This window comes from Phodopus roborovskii, unplaced genomic scaffold (genome assembly GCF_943737965.1).
Source record: "Phodopus roborovskii unplaced genomic scaffold, PHOROB, whole genome shotgun sequence".
In the NCBI taxonomy this organism is placed as follows: Eukaryota; Metazoa; Chordata; class Mammalia; order Rodentia; family Cricetidae; genus Phodopus; species Phodopus roborovskii.
Window position 1 is genome coordinate 15,324,694 of NW_026126408.1, and position 14,176 is coordinate 15,338,869.

The 14,176-nt window shown below is 42.5% G+C and overlaps 2 protein-coding genes across 2 annotated transcripts; both read left to right on the top strand.

Annotated features, from left to right (window-relative positions):
* Positions 1-426: 426 nt before the first annotated feature.
* Positions 427-10,842, top strand: LOC127220157 (basic salivary proline-rich protein 3-like). Its single transcript, XM_051181892.1, has 3 exons — positions 427-669; positions 779-1,658; positions 10,693-10,842. Exons 1-3 carry the CDS (start codon positions 427-429, stop codon positions 10,698-10,700), a joined length of 1,131 nt encoding a protein of 376 aa, XP_051037849.1. The 3' UTR covers positions 10,701-10,842.
* On the top strand, positions 10,717-13,613 carry Ypel5 (yippee like 5). Its single transcript, XM_051181893.1, has 2 exons — positions 10,717-10,857; positions 13,389-13,613. Exons 1-2 carry the CDS (start codon positions 10,717-10,719, stop codon positions 13,611-13,613), a joined length of 366 nt encoding a protein of 121 aa, XP_051037850.1.
* Positions 13,614-14,176: the final 563 nt, after the last annotated feature.

Below are 14,176 nucleotides of genomic sequence, written 5' to 3' on the forward strand. Positions count from 1 at the left end.
GTTGGGGGGTTTGTTAGTAACAGGTAACTCTATGTAAGGCAAAGGGAAGTGACTTAAAGAAAAAATAAAATGGACACTTCAACCTAGGGTGCATTTTAACCTAAATACCTGTTTTGCCTAGTAAACAGCCTGTTGTTTTCGCGTCTTCGAGGCTTCCTTGACTAGCAGGAAGCTAAGGCCTCAGCCGCCACCTGGTGACGCTGATGGCTGGCAATGAGTTCCAGCTGAGGCAATTAATTAGACAGGCTGAGGCGTCGCCTTTAAGAAGCTGACTCACGTGGATGCTGTGTTGTGTGCGCTCAGCTGGGAAGGGAGGCGGGTCCTCACTCTCACCACATTGGCCACCTAGGCCGAGGAGGCAGAGTTAGCCTCCTTGATTGGCTGGAAGAGTGCAAAGTGTCGAGATTAGGGGCGGGAGGAGCAGTGATGAACCCGCCCATCCTCTGCGGCTTCGGGGCGGGGTGGGCGGCGGAGTGTCGGGGAGCAAGAGTGGGGGAGGGTGAGCCAGGGAAGGGGCGGGGCGCGGCGGAAGGGGCAGAGTGCCAGGGAGAGGGGCGGAGCCTAGAAATGAAGGGTGCTGCGGGCCAACCGGGAGAGCCGCCTGAAGGGAGGGCGGGGCCACGCCGGGTGATTGACGCCGAGACCCGACCGGGGAGAGGCGGGGCCAAGGCCTGACTAAACCTGAAGACTTGGAGGCCAAAGGGCTTCGACCCAGCTGAGGAGCGAAGAGCTGCTGGCAGCGCCGATCTCCCCAGCGCGCAGGTGAGTACGGCGGCAGGCGCTGGGCTCGGAGTCGGCGGGCACTCGGAGCCCTCGGGCCGACGGCTTCGAAGCCCTCGGGGAGCGGCCCGGGGCGGGGGCCCAGGCAGGAAGTGCCTCTTCCCCTCGCCACTCGCCCGGGGTCCCGGCGGGGCCACCAAGGCCCCTCAGGACCGTAGGGCCGCGGGCCGGGCCGTCGCTCTTTGTGAGGCTGCGGCGCGGCGGCTGCCATCGGCCCGCCCCCGCCGCGCAGCCGAGCGCCGAGAGCCCGCAACAGCCGCGACCCCTTAGCGACCCGCGACCCCCACCCGCCTCCTCGCCACCCTCGGGGATCGACTCCGCGGCCGCCGGTCCGCGGACAGCTCGCCCGGTGACACCCCCACTTCCTAGGCCGCCCCGCCCCCACGGCTGCCGTCCCCGCCGCAGCGTCGGGGGCGCGCCCGGGCTCCGCTCCGGGTCGGCCCGCGGGCCCGCGCTCCAGGGCCGCGCTCGCACCCAGCCGGCTGCGGAGGCCGGACTCGCGCCCCGGTGCTTCGGCTTTGGGCCATGCCCGCTTAGGTGCCAGCCCCCCCGGCATACTGCCCTCCGATCCCTTCGGACTCTGGGCGTGGGGACATTGCTGGGGAGCCCGCGGGTGCTGGGCGCCCCGCAGCCCGCGCCCGCCCAGCTGTTCCGCCTGTGTTTGTTGTGCCGAGGAGGCCCCGCCGCCGCCGCGCTCTCCGCCTTGCGCCAGGCGATTGGCTGGCGGGCGTCACGTGGGCGCGATCAGCTGGGCCGGCTGCGGGCGGTCGGCCTGGCAGGGACCCCAGAGCTGGCTGGTGAGCCCACCTGGCGGCTCCTCCCCGCGGGCGGAGGTAGGCATACTCATGCTCACCCTCTTATTCCACGCTGCTGTACAGGTAGGTAGGGTGACCGAGTACTAGCCAGCAGGAGTGAGGAGCCGCAGTAGTACAAAGGTCTGTTTAATCCTGACACCGACTAATCTATTTGGAGTGGCAGTAAGGAAAGGTGTACAGCTAGCTCATTTATTTTTAAATTTTTTTTTCTGTTTACAGAGCCCTGTTGGAAATCGGAGGAGTTTTATTTCAGGTGTCCCTTGACAGATGGAAAAATGTGAAAATAACCGCAGGCTTAACTTGCTTTTGGAAAATAAGTGAACTTGCTGGTGAAGGAGCAGGCATAATGAGAACCCTATGAGACAGTTTTGCAAGCCACATAGGCGAGGTTGCAGCTGCATTCCAAAATAGAGGAAGCCACAGTCTGTGTTTCTAGGGTGCAGATTTGTGCCAGATGGCAAGTGCCTTGATGGATTCTTTTACTAAGAATTAATTGTATATTCTAGTATTCAGTAGGAAGGTCATGTGAGTTCTTCTGGCTGGAAGTTCCCAACTTAGTAAAAGGTTAAAGTTCAATGAAATTGAGAAATGGCACAAGGCTAAATATTGCTAAGTTATGAAATGAGTAAGTGTTACAAGAAGTTCAAAGATGAGACAGTGTGACACCAGGAGGAGGAAGTAGGAAGTATTCTGAAGAGAACTGATAATAGGCCTAGAAAATGAAAAGTCTATGGGTTGATGTTGGCCAGATGGGCTTAGGAAAAACAGCCCTGGAACTTTTACAAATAGCAAGAAAAGGAAGCATGTGCATTTTGGCAGACATATACATGTGTATGTGGATATGTGTGTGTAAATGCACACAGCCTAGTGGAGCACAAGGTATTTTGTACTCTGGAAGGATGTGATTCACTTGCTTTTCAGTAGAGTCTTAACACCCATAGGCTGGGCTGGCCTTAAATGATTGGCAACCTGCCTTTTTGTCCTTGGTGCTGGGGTTTCAGGTGTGCTAATTAATGCCCATCTTATACTCTCATCTGGCCTACTGTTCAGTACAGATTTCCTCCTCAGTTTATGTGTAGCCATCACCTTATCTCTCAGAAAGGCAGACAATGAAATACGTTGAATTGGCAGGGGAAACCAACGTATATTTTTTAACAGTAATTGGCAAAATGTATCTGGCTTCTTCTAAAAGAACATCTAGTTGGAATATTAGAACTCTGCCTAGATTCATTTACCTTTTCTGCCCACTAAGGAGATTTAGAAACAATAAAAAGTAAAAATAGGGCAGTGAGAAGGCCTGCAGGTAAAGGTGCTTGATGAAAGCCTGATGACCTGACTTTAGTTCAGGGACCCACACATTTGAATTGAAAGCTGTCCTGATCTCCAAGTGTCCCACACAATTAAATAGGTCTAATAAAAATGTATAATTTGATAAGGAAATAAGATCTACCCCAAACCCTATGAAAAAGTCTGTGGTACACGAAACTACTGTGAAATACATATTCATGAAATGTGAAGATAGTCCTTATAGTCATGAAATGTAAGGGTAGTCCTACCTAAGTATATTTGTATCTAGACTATCCTTTGTTTTGTAGTGCCTTGATAGTTATGTAACTATGTAAATTAATACTGTTTACCTCGTAATGCTGTATGGTAGCAAATGTGTAATTTGGGAACTGTTAGCTAGACATGAATTTGCTATTTGGTACCTCAGTCTGGAAACCACACAAACTATATTGTAGTTATATATCAGCAATAAGATTCCAGTATTGTATCACAATAAACAAGGGGATCATGTTTGTCTTGCCAAGAAGTTTTTGGGGAGATGACCAACTCAGATTATTTGCTGACTCACCACTAGCTGCTGAGTTGTTTGACTGGGCTTGTTTTCTAATGATGACTAAGCCCTATTCTAGAAAATATAGTTAGTATGTAAATTGTTTAACAAAACATAAAATAAGGCATTATTAGGTGAGAAGACCAGACACATTTTCTTATTGTTAAATGAAGACTCAGTCCCACAAGTAGGACAGACATCATTTGACCCAGCAGAGTGACTTGATACTGTACTGTAAGAGGATGACATGGCTTTCTTACATCATTGAAACTTGGCTTTTGCTAACCAATTACAAAAGTAAAAACTTTTGTCTGGGAATGTATCGTAGTAGTAGTGTGTTTTCCTGGAATACACAGGTATTTGGCTTGATTTTCAGTATTACAGACAAAAAATACATAAATAAATTTTATAGCTTGAACTGTTGTTTCCTCATATAACTTTAAAGTAGAATATTGTTACAAATTGCTATGAAAATAGTTAATGAAACTTCATTAGCATCAAATATTTATTACTATATTAATAATTGTTCCAGTTATTAAAGTGTTATGGTTTTTGTTCTTTCCTTTGTTCTAGAGAGAAGAGACTGAAATCCAAATAGACCCTTCCCATATTAGAACCCTGTGTACCAGCCTCCTTACATGCACTTTATCTTCTCCCACCAGGTGCAATGGGAAAAAAAAAAAAATCATCTGCTCTGTCCAGTGTTGGTGGGAGCAATGGGATGGGTATTTGTGGAAATGCCCCAAAGGTATAATTCCTTGACTTAAGGGATAGTCTTTCTGAAGTGAACGTTTTCCACCAGGTTCTGTTCAAATGCAAAGAGATGCCTATTATTCTCCCTGGTATTTTCAGAGCTAGGAAGTGGTGCCTCCTTAGTCTAAATCCATTTGCCAGGATTGAGACCAAACTGGATTATTAATTATAAGGAGGTAACTATTTTAAGGCCAAAGTTGAGCCACTAAGAATTTGAAATCTTAGGTTTCTAACTTGCATCCTATCTATAATTTCTATTACCTGGATCTGTAACATTGCTGTAATTAATAGGAAGTGAAGCTGTTCATTGCTGTTTTGTATCCATTCTGAACCCTGCTTTCAAATCTGTGGTAGGGCAGAGTTGGAATGGGATGTGTAGACTACTCTATGACCTTTATTTAGCATTCACTGTACAGAGTACTGTTCTCAGGCTATAGTATCTCCATTTAATTGTCAGAGATACTGCTATTGCATTTTAGGAAACAGTAATTCGTCAAAGTTTACAAAGGTATTGGGGAGGGGGGAGCCAAAATCTAAAAGCACCTGATTTTGGGGGTGAAGTGAGGAGGCAGTAGCTGGGTATATATTACTGACTTGAGTGATCTTCGTATAGTTAATTTTCAGAATGCTCAAGTGGTTATGGAAAGCTAAGGATTTTTTGTTTTGAGACTGGGACTCTTCTCTGGCTGCCTCTAAACTTGAGATAGCTTTGCTCAGTCTTCTGAATGCTGGATTACAGGCCTGAGCCACTGTGCCCAACTCAGAATGTCAATGATTTAACCAGAAAATCCACGGAGACAATGGGACTGGAAATACAGTAATTTGTCAGCTTCCTATTCATCTTTAGACCTGACTGCCAACCAAGTTTCTGTTTTTCTGAGAAAGACTCCTAAGTGAAGACCTTTTTTTCTGTCTCAGTGTGTTCTTAAGCAGGACAAACTGGTCCTGGCAAGGACTGAGATGGTGACTGTTTTGATTATTGCAAGCCACTGGTCCATACAGTCACCACATAGACTCTTCCAGTAGCTAGTAGAAAGCAGTTGAGTATAAACAATCCAGAAACTATCTCCACTAAAATATTTGATGTTTTCTTCTTAACCTTTTAAAACAATTTTATTTTTAGCATGTGGACAGTTAAATTAGAGGTAAGCTAGACTTGACCAGCTGACCCCTGGGTTTTTGGTTTGGGTTTTATTTTATTCTATGTGTTAAGTGTTTTGGCTGCGTATAGTCTGTGTACCAATTGTGTGTCTGGTGTGGGTGGAGACCAGAAGAAGGCATCAGATACCCTGGAACTGGAATTAAGATGTTTGTGAGCCCATATATGGGTGATGGGAATCAAACCCAGGTTCCCTTGAAGAATGGCCAATGCTCTTAAGTGCTAAGTCAGAACAGACCCAACAATATGATCCCACATTCCGATGCTAGGCAAAATGCTCTTTCACAGAGCTACACTTGGACATTTTCCAAGTTCTGCCCCTTCCCTTTCAGTTTTTAAGTTTTTATTTTGATACAGAACTTCACTGGACTTCTCAGGAATATATTAAAGTCCAAATACTTCTGCCTCAGCCTCAAGTGTTTAATTTTTCTGTAAGAATCATCTCTAGGTAACTGTGATGGCATAGGCCTTTATCACTTGGGAGGCTGAACCCAGGAGGAATATTGTAAATTGAAGTCAACCTTGACTACAAAGCATGACCTGTCTCAAGGTTTTCCAGCAAAAGGTTTATAAAGAAGCAGTTTCATAAAACTTTTAGAAGGTGGTGGCTAAATTAATTTTTCTACTTTGTGCCACTAATCCAATGTAAGTGTAGCATTATTTGTGAATGTGCTGGCTCTAATAAAACACTATGGCCATTAGCAGTTTTAGATGGGATGAGTGTTTGAATACATACAGTGGTGAAAGGGAAAGAGACAGTTTCCCAAGCTGATGTAAGTGCCATTGTTATGTCTGTAGTTGTTTTCTAATTTTAGGGATTGTGTGATTAGATTGCCCCCTAGTTAGGGAATACAGGAGGAGAATCTGGTCAACTTGAGGGTGGGGCTGACTGTAGGAGCTGTTTGTTCCTAGATGTGAGGGGGTGAGAACTGGAATAAGAATTAGTTTGGGGCCTAGCTTGACTACTTGTGAGAAGTTACATGGGCTGTATTTTTACACCTATAAATATGGATAATATATACCTACTGTAAGAATTATCACAGTTAAATGATATATACCAAGTGCAGTGTCCCATACACTGGACATACTTAGGTCTAAGGCAGAGTTTACACTGTCCAGGTCCAGATGAACATGATGACTCTTGTCCTTTTAATGACTCTTCCTCAAGGAAAAAGTGCCTTTCTTCAGACTACTGTAACCAAACACTGTAGCCTGGGTGATTTATAAACAATAGGAATTTATTTCTCATGGTTCCAAGAAAGAAGTATGAGCAGAAATGGTGTCAGTAAAGACTTGTTTCCTAGTTCATTGATGCCTGTTTAGATGTGTCTTCATGGTAGAAAGGCAAGGCAGTGCGTGGAGCCTCTGTAAGACCCCAGTCCTCTAATGAGGGTCTATCTTGATGACCCAGTTACTCCCCAGATGCTATCACATTGGTGATGGGTTTCCTTGGACAAGTTTTTTGAGGACACAGATTTTCAGGATGTAGCAGTGGACTTGTAATTGATGTCAGCCTGGTGACAGCTATAGTGCTTCAATACTGCTTTACATTTGGGATATAATGACCATGAAGAGATTTTTGTTGACAACTTAACCTTTTGGCAAACAAACTACATTTTATAGTTACAAATAATTATGCTTATATGTAAATGGAAAGCACAATCAGGAATCATGTAACATAAAGTTCTTCCTAGATATTTTTAGTCTTGGTAATGAATCATATAATTGAAGCCAGTAAAAGTACTTGGGTAGAGTAAAAAATAGAATGAATTTGAAGCTGGAAAGAAGGCATATTAAGTCTATTTACTCTCAGTACCAAATGGTTGGTCACAGATATTCCTGCAATACTAACCAAAGATTGAATGCTGTAGGTAGAAGGCATTAAGTTGGCTTGGAACCATGGCATCTTCCACAGTAGCATCTAAGGTTAATCAAGAAATAGTTACATTGTAGTTAAAATGAATTGAGTCTAATACTTGTTAGTTGGAAAGAAAATTACCTTTAAAACAAATCTCTGAAGCTGAAGCTAAATGACAATATTGAGAACTTTAAAACTTTACTGTCAGTCCTTTTCATTAAACAATGTATAAACAACAAAAGTCAACTGCTCATGTATGTGTTGAATGCCTTATTTATATTGAGAGTCATAAATTGAAATAGTGGTGCAAGGATCAAACAGATAAAAATAATTGAGTAAACCACAGTGGATAATGAAAAAAATAAATTGGGATGAGGAAGAACAACAATAAACTGATAAACAGAGTCAGACACCATGGGAAAATATGTATTCCCTTGCCTGATCCCCTCCCCCAGAGTGAGAGAGTGTGTGTGTGTTTGTGTGGTGTGAATGTATGTGGTGTGTGTGTGTGTGGTGTATGTGTGTGGTGTGAATGTATGTGGTGTGTGTGTGTGTGGTGTATGTGTGTGGTGTGAATGTATGTATATGTGTGGTGCGTGTGTGTAAGGCCATAGAGGATATCAGGTCTGGGGCTAGAGTTATAGGCATTTATGAGCTGCCTGGTATAGGTGCTGGGGACAGAGCTTGAGTCCTCTGCAAAAGCACTTAAGTGCTCCTAACCAAACTGACCCATCTGTCCTGCTTCCAAATTTTATTTAAGATATATTGTGTGTGTTGGTCAGCCATGTGTATGAAGAGAGTGTCAGAGCCCTTGGAGCTGGATCTATAGTCAGTTTTGAACTTCCAGATGTGGGTGCTGAGAGCTGAACATGGGTCCTCAAGGGTACCAAGTGCTTTTAGCTAACTGCTGAGCATCTCTCTGGACATCTAGACTTGTGTTTTGTTTTTATTTGCTTTCAAGACATGGCTTTTGTGTGTAGCCTTGGCTTTCTTGGAACTCACTCTGTAGATAAACCTGGCCTTGGATTCATAGAGATCCACTTGTTTCAGCCTCCCAAGGGCTGGGATTAAAGGCATGCACCACTACCACCTTGCTTAGCCTATATTTTTATTTGTGGTATAAGTAGTGAATGTAGGACTTTACACATATTAGGTGAGCATTCTACCATTAAACTGTGTCCCTAGCCCTCTTTGAGTAAGGGTCTCTTTCCGTAGTCCATACTGGTCTGGAATTTGTTAAATCGACCACACAGGCCTGGAAATTGTGGTGTTTCCCTGGTGGCTCTGCCTCTTGACTGCTACGATACTGGGGTCCATCACCAATTCTGACTCTTCTGCAAATTTTAAGTATCAACTCACCTTTTTAAAATCAATAAGAGCTTGTATATAATTGAAATGAAATATGTCAGTTTTGTTCACTTAAATTACTTCTGTCATTTTCCTACCCCCCTTCTCTCTCCCTCCCTCCCTCCCTCCCGTATTGAAAAGCAACACACTTAAGGACTGTAAAAGTAAGCAGCAAGCATTGCCAGAAATGCAGTCAGATAGTTGACTATCATAGCTTAAGTCTGGTGTTAGGATTTACATATTGTGGCATTTATTCCTTAAACAAAAACAAAACCAGTAGTCCATTGTAGCCTTGGCTACCCCCTGGAACTCCCTCTCTCTTAGGCATTCCATAAAAGTGAACTGATACATCCTGTCTCTGATAATATTTGTTAATATACTGGTTTCTTCTTTGTTTGGTTTGTTTTTGGTTTTTGGAGACAGGGATTTTCTGTATAACAGCCCTGGCTGTCATCCTGGAACTCATTCTGTAGTGACCTCGAAATCACAGAGATCCACCTGCCTCTGCCTCTGCCTCCTAAGTGCTAGGATTAAAGGCATGGGCTTCTCTTTTTAATTAATATTTTTTGTTATCATAGAGTGGATTTCATTAAGCCATTTCAAATGTGTCATACTTTGTTTTCATCCATTCATACCATTTCATCCATTGCCTAAGGGCTGGAAAAGTTCATAAATCTAAGAAGTAGAGTTTCCTTATTAGTTTGTAATGAAAGTACTACAGATAAGTCAGAACCCTCCCACACACACACACACACACACATACCTCTGCTCACCTCTTAACATGTTAGTAAACATTTGAAACACAAGAACTGATAACACCCAGAAACACTTTAAAATGAAACCTGTGGTGTATTCTTGAGTATATCCAGAGATTTAAAATACTTGGGGGAGGGGAGGAGGAGTATGTTACAGTGAATTTAAGAAATTGGAGTCTAATACTAAAGTGTGGGTTATCCTGTTCTCAGAAACTTGTTTCAAAGCTTTGGTTGAGGATTTTAGTGCTTCTGTAATTTATCAAGTCAGTAATCAATAACTGATTTCTTAATGCCAAGTTACATCCTAGCTGGAAAGTCCATTTTCTCCTTTTCTGTCCTGGTTGCTCTAGCCTTAAGCTACCTATGTCTGCACCATCCCCTTCCTTTGGGGGAAAACAGTGGAGGATAATGAAGGAACTTTGTCTTGGAGCTTGTGAAACAGCATTCCAGATACTATTCTGTAACAGCTACAACCTTTGACCTGCCAACTTGTTTGGGTGAAGTGTGTGTGGTGGTGGTGGGGGGGGGGGTGAAACGCTCCCAGAATTGTGAATTTTAAAGTAAGTGCTCCATAGACTTTAGACTCAGTTACTGAATAAAGTTGATGTGTTGGCCCTGAACAGTGATCAGTATACCCAATGACAATAAACCTATCAACTCACCTCTCCCTCTCAAGCCACAGGTCCACTCTTGTTTTTATTCTTACTGTATTTTGTGTGTGTGTGGTGCTAGGGTAGAACTCAGGGTTTCCAGTATGTGAGGCAAATGCTCCACCTATATTTCCAGACCTTTCTTGTTTTGAAATTACACTTCGTCTGCTCTTATCTGATCACCCCACCTGTGCCCCATATCTCCAATTCTTTTCTTAACTTGCATACCATATGCTCAGAATGTAGACTTAACAGTGGTGCCATGTTAACTTTTTCACACTTCTGTGTGTGGGTGCCTGTATGTAGGTCTGTGCCTTTGGAGGGTATTGAATCCCCTGAGGTTACAGTCATGATCCTTCATATGGGTGCTGGGAATCAATCCCAAGTCCTCTGCAAGAGCAGCCAGTGCTCTAAATATGAACCATCTCTCCAGTCCCATCTGTGCCATTGATTATATATACATATTCCATTTTCCTTTTGTTCCTCACATCAACCAAAAGAGTAATGATATCATTCCTTAGACTCAACTGAGTATGCTTATGGCTACTAACAACTTGGAGTGTCTTATTGGTTCTTTGTGTGAACTTTGTATCCCATTGTTGGGGGTCATATTTCATATTACAGGTTCTAGGAAAAATGGAAAATATAGAATATAAATAACCTATAACACCTCCCCCAATAACTGCAACCAATTTTTTTTAAAATAATGTGTCTTATCTTTTTTCCATTTTTTTCTAGGTTTTTAGAACTTTAGCTCTCAAAATGGGCAGAATCTTCCTTGACCATATCGGTGGTACCCGTCTGTTTTCTTGTGCAAACTGTGACACAATCCTGACCAACCGCTCAGAACTCATCTCTACTAGGTTCACAGGCGCCACTGGTAGAGCATTTCTTTTTAACAAGGTTGGTGGTACAAAGCTTCATTCCTACATATTTGACAACAATACTAGACTATTCTTTAAGAGTTTACAGATACCAGGAACTATCAGAATGGCAGCTTGAAACCCATGGAAGTGGCTGCCTATTAGCTTGTCTTTGGGATTTCATTACTGGAACATGATTTTATTTTATTTATGTGTTTACTTTTATAAAGCCTAAATAAAGAGGAGAGAGGCAGGATGTAGTGGCTTCTGTCTGTAATCCTGGTACTTGGGAAGCTGAGGCATGAAGAACAAATTGGAGAACAGTCTGGGAGACACAGTGAGTTATAGGTCAGTTGGATCTGCTTCAGCTACACAGAGCTGTCTCAAAACAGCAATAAAAGAGAATGAGTCTCTGTCTCTTCTGGAAATATTCAGTATGAAAATTTTAGTTACTTCATAGAATTTGGAAAAAGAGACTACACCCATCTTCTCTCCATTAAGGGAGATATCTATTGCAGCTTATTTGTTGGAAGTGAATCTAGCTAGCTTCTCCTGTTATATAATTAATGATTGCCAGCCAGTCAGCTTTCTGAATATTGTTTGGTTTCTTTGGTTTTACCAAAAGGAAAATCATTTACAGATTTGCAAATGTGTGTTTAGTCTGTTTGGTTTTGAAATTTTGGACCTGTTCTGAAATTTGTTGATGTGATTGTACACCCTGGAGCCTAGCAAAGTTGAATTTCCAAATGTTTTAGGCTAAGAAACAGATCTAATCTTGTTAGTGAGTGTTTTTAGGAGGTCAGGTAAACTTTTGACTAGAAATTGTTCCTCTGTTCCATGAGTAAAGAAGCTTCTCTCAGAATCAATAGTGTGTTCCTTTTACAGAGAAAGATTTGACCCTGTGGCAGGTCAGCTGCCTTCTAACTGTAAACAATCTTCAATCATGTTCATTCATTTACTTAAATAGTGTCTGCTTTTTGTGTTAGAGTTTCAAGATTAAATAGTTGAAATTAAGAGTTTATAACCTGTAAGGAGTACAGTTTTTTCTGCCTGCCGCCTAGTCTTGTCCTGCCGCCGCGCCAGCCCCAAATAATGCACAGAGATTCTGTATTTGATATTATGCTGTTGGCCAATTACTTGTTTCTTATCGGCTAGCTCTGTCTTAAGTATTAACCCATTTGTATTAATCTAGTATTTCCACGTGGTCTTCTCTTACCGGGGAGCCGGCCGGCATTCTGCTTTCTCCAGACTCTCCATCTTGACTCCTCCTTCCTACTTCCTCTTTCCTCCTTGTCTCCTAGTCCCTCCTATCTTCCTTTCCTATTGGCCAACAGTGCTTTATTCATTAACCAGTATGAGAAACATATACAGAATGACACTCCCATCGATAACCTTTAAAGCCAATATTATTTATGATTGATCTTTTAGAGGAAAGTAAAGCATAGAGGATTGTTGGATATTTAGAATGGTTGGAAATTCTCCAGCTTATTTTAGAATCCAATTCTTGTGTTACTATCTTTGCACTTCTTGAAAACTAATGTGTTGCATTGCACAGTTTGTGGTAGGTTAGCCTATCCCAACCTGTTTGTATATGCAATATGTTTTCAGAAGCAAATATGACACTTTATGGAACACTGAGGTATTGTAATAGGTACTTTGATTATCTTACATTCATCATTACAGAATAAATTAATAATTAGACCCAAACTTGTATCTCACAGTTTCAATTCCAGGCCTTTTCCTTCACTACAGCTACCATACATAAATGGTGAGACATGGACCTGTCTAGTACTGTATAAAGATTGCATTAGATTGGGAGCTGGAAAGATAGATGGTTTGGCAGTTAGGAGCAGTAGTTGCTCTTGTAGCAGATGAAAGTTTGGTTCCTAGCATTTACATGGTGGTTAATAACCATCTATAACTAATTTTTGGGGATCTAGTGTCTTCTGACATCTGCAGGCCTGACATATAGGCATACATGTGAGCAAAATACTCACCTGTATAAAACTTACACAGTGCAATTTCCAGATTTTTACCTATCTCTGAAATGAATTTTTTTTTTTTACTCTTGTCTTGATGTGTGTGTCAGGGGGTAGTTTTTGAGACAAGAGTTTCCTATAGCTCAGGCTGATCTGAAATTGACCAATGTGGGTGAGGGTGACCTTGAACCCCTTTCTTCCTTCTGCCTCCCAAATATTAGGATTAGAGGCCTAATGTCACATGCCTAGCTATCCCAGCATTTCTTAAAACTAGTTCTAAGTGGCCATCATTAGTGTAACTATACGTGCTTTGTGGTTTGTTGTTTTGGTGCATGGTCTCTGTGTAGTGAGGCTGGTCTCACCTCAAACTCATGATCCTCCTGCCTCGGCCCCTCCACACTGGGACCATAGGGATGCACATCTATCTCTGTGACACATTTACTTACTTTCACATTTACTTACTGTCACAACTGCCAGCTAACTTACATGAGTTTACAAGGGTTTCTGTGTGTTCATGTCTTTCTTTCTTTCTTTCTTTCTTTCTTTCTTTCTTTCTTTATTTATTTATTTATTTTATTTATTTATTTTTTAGGTAGTTAACTTGCAATACAGTGAAGTTCAGGATCGGGTCATGCTCACTGGCCGCCACATGGTTCGAGATGTGAGCTGCAAAAACTGCAATAGCAAACTGGGATGGATCTATGAGTTTGCTACTGAAGACAGCCAGCGTTATAAGGAAGGCCGTGTGATTCTGGAACGAGCACTAGTTCGAGAGAGTGAAGGCTTTGAAGAGCATGTACCATCTGATAACTCTTGAAGAAAAAAGATAAATCCATCTTTTCCCAGGTCTCCTTCACTGAAAACAAAAATCTACTTACATACACTGTCACCTTAGCATCAGAGTCGGATTCATGAACTGCGGAACAAGAGGGTGTGAGAATCTTAAGATGGAACCTTTCTTTTTTTTTTTTTTTTTTTTTTTTTTTTAATTTTGTATTTCCCACCCAGCAGCAGTTTGTAGAGAGAATATTATGCAGATGCCGTTAATTTTTTTTCCCCTATGTTTACATTTTGAGGCAGAAGAGTCTGCAGCTACATGGTAGGCTATGTTAGGGGAAAAACTTGGGGCCCCTAGAGTGAAAAGGAGTGTTTTGTGTACATTTTGAATGGAGAATATGTCTAGAGCATGGTTTTTAAAGTTATTTGGGCTTCATTTTAAACTTTCTTTTAAACCCAGTTATTTCACTTAATTTGCTAGCTTCAAGAAGAGATCCGAATCTGTGCCCAGCGCTGGAGGCTCAGTGTTAGCGTGGCTTGTGCTGGCCAGTGTGCCATATTCTTGTTGGAGAGGAACTGTAGCACCAGAACCCATTCTTCCTT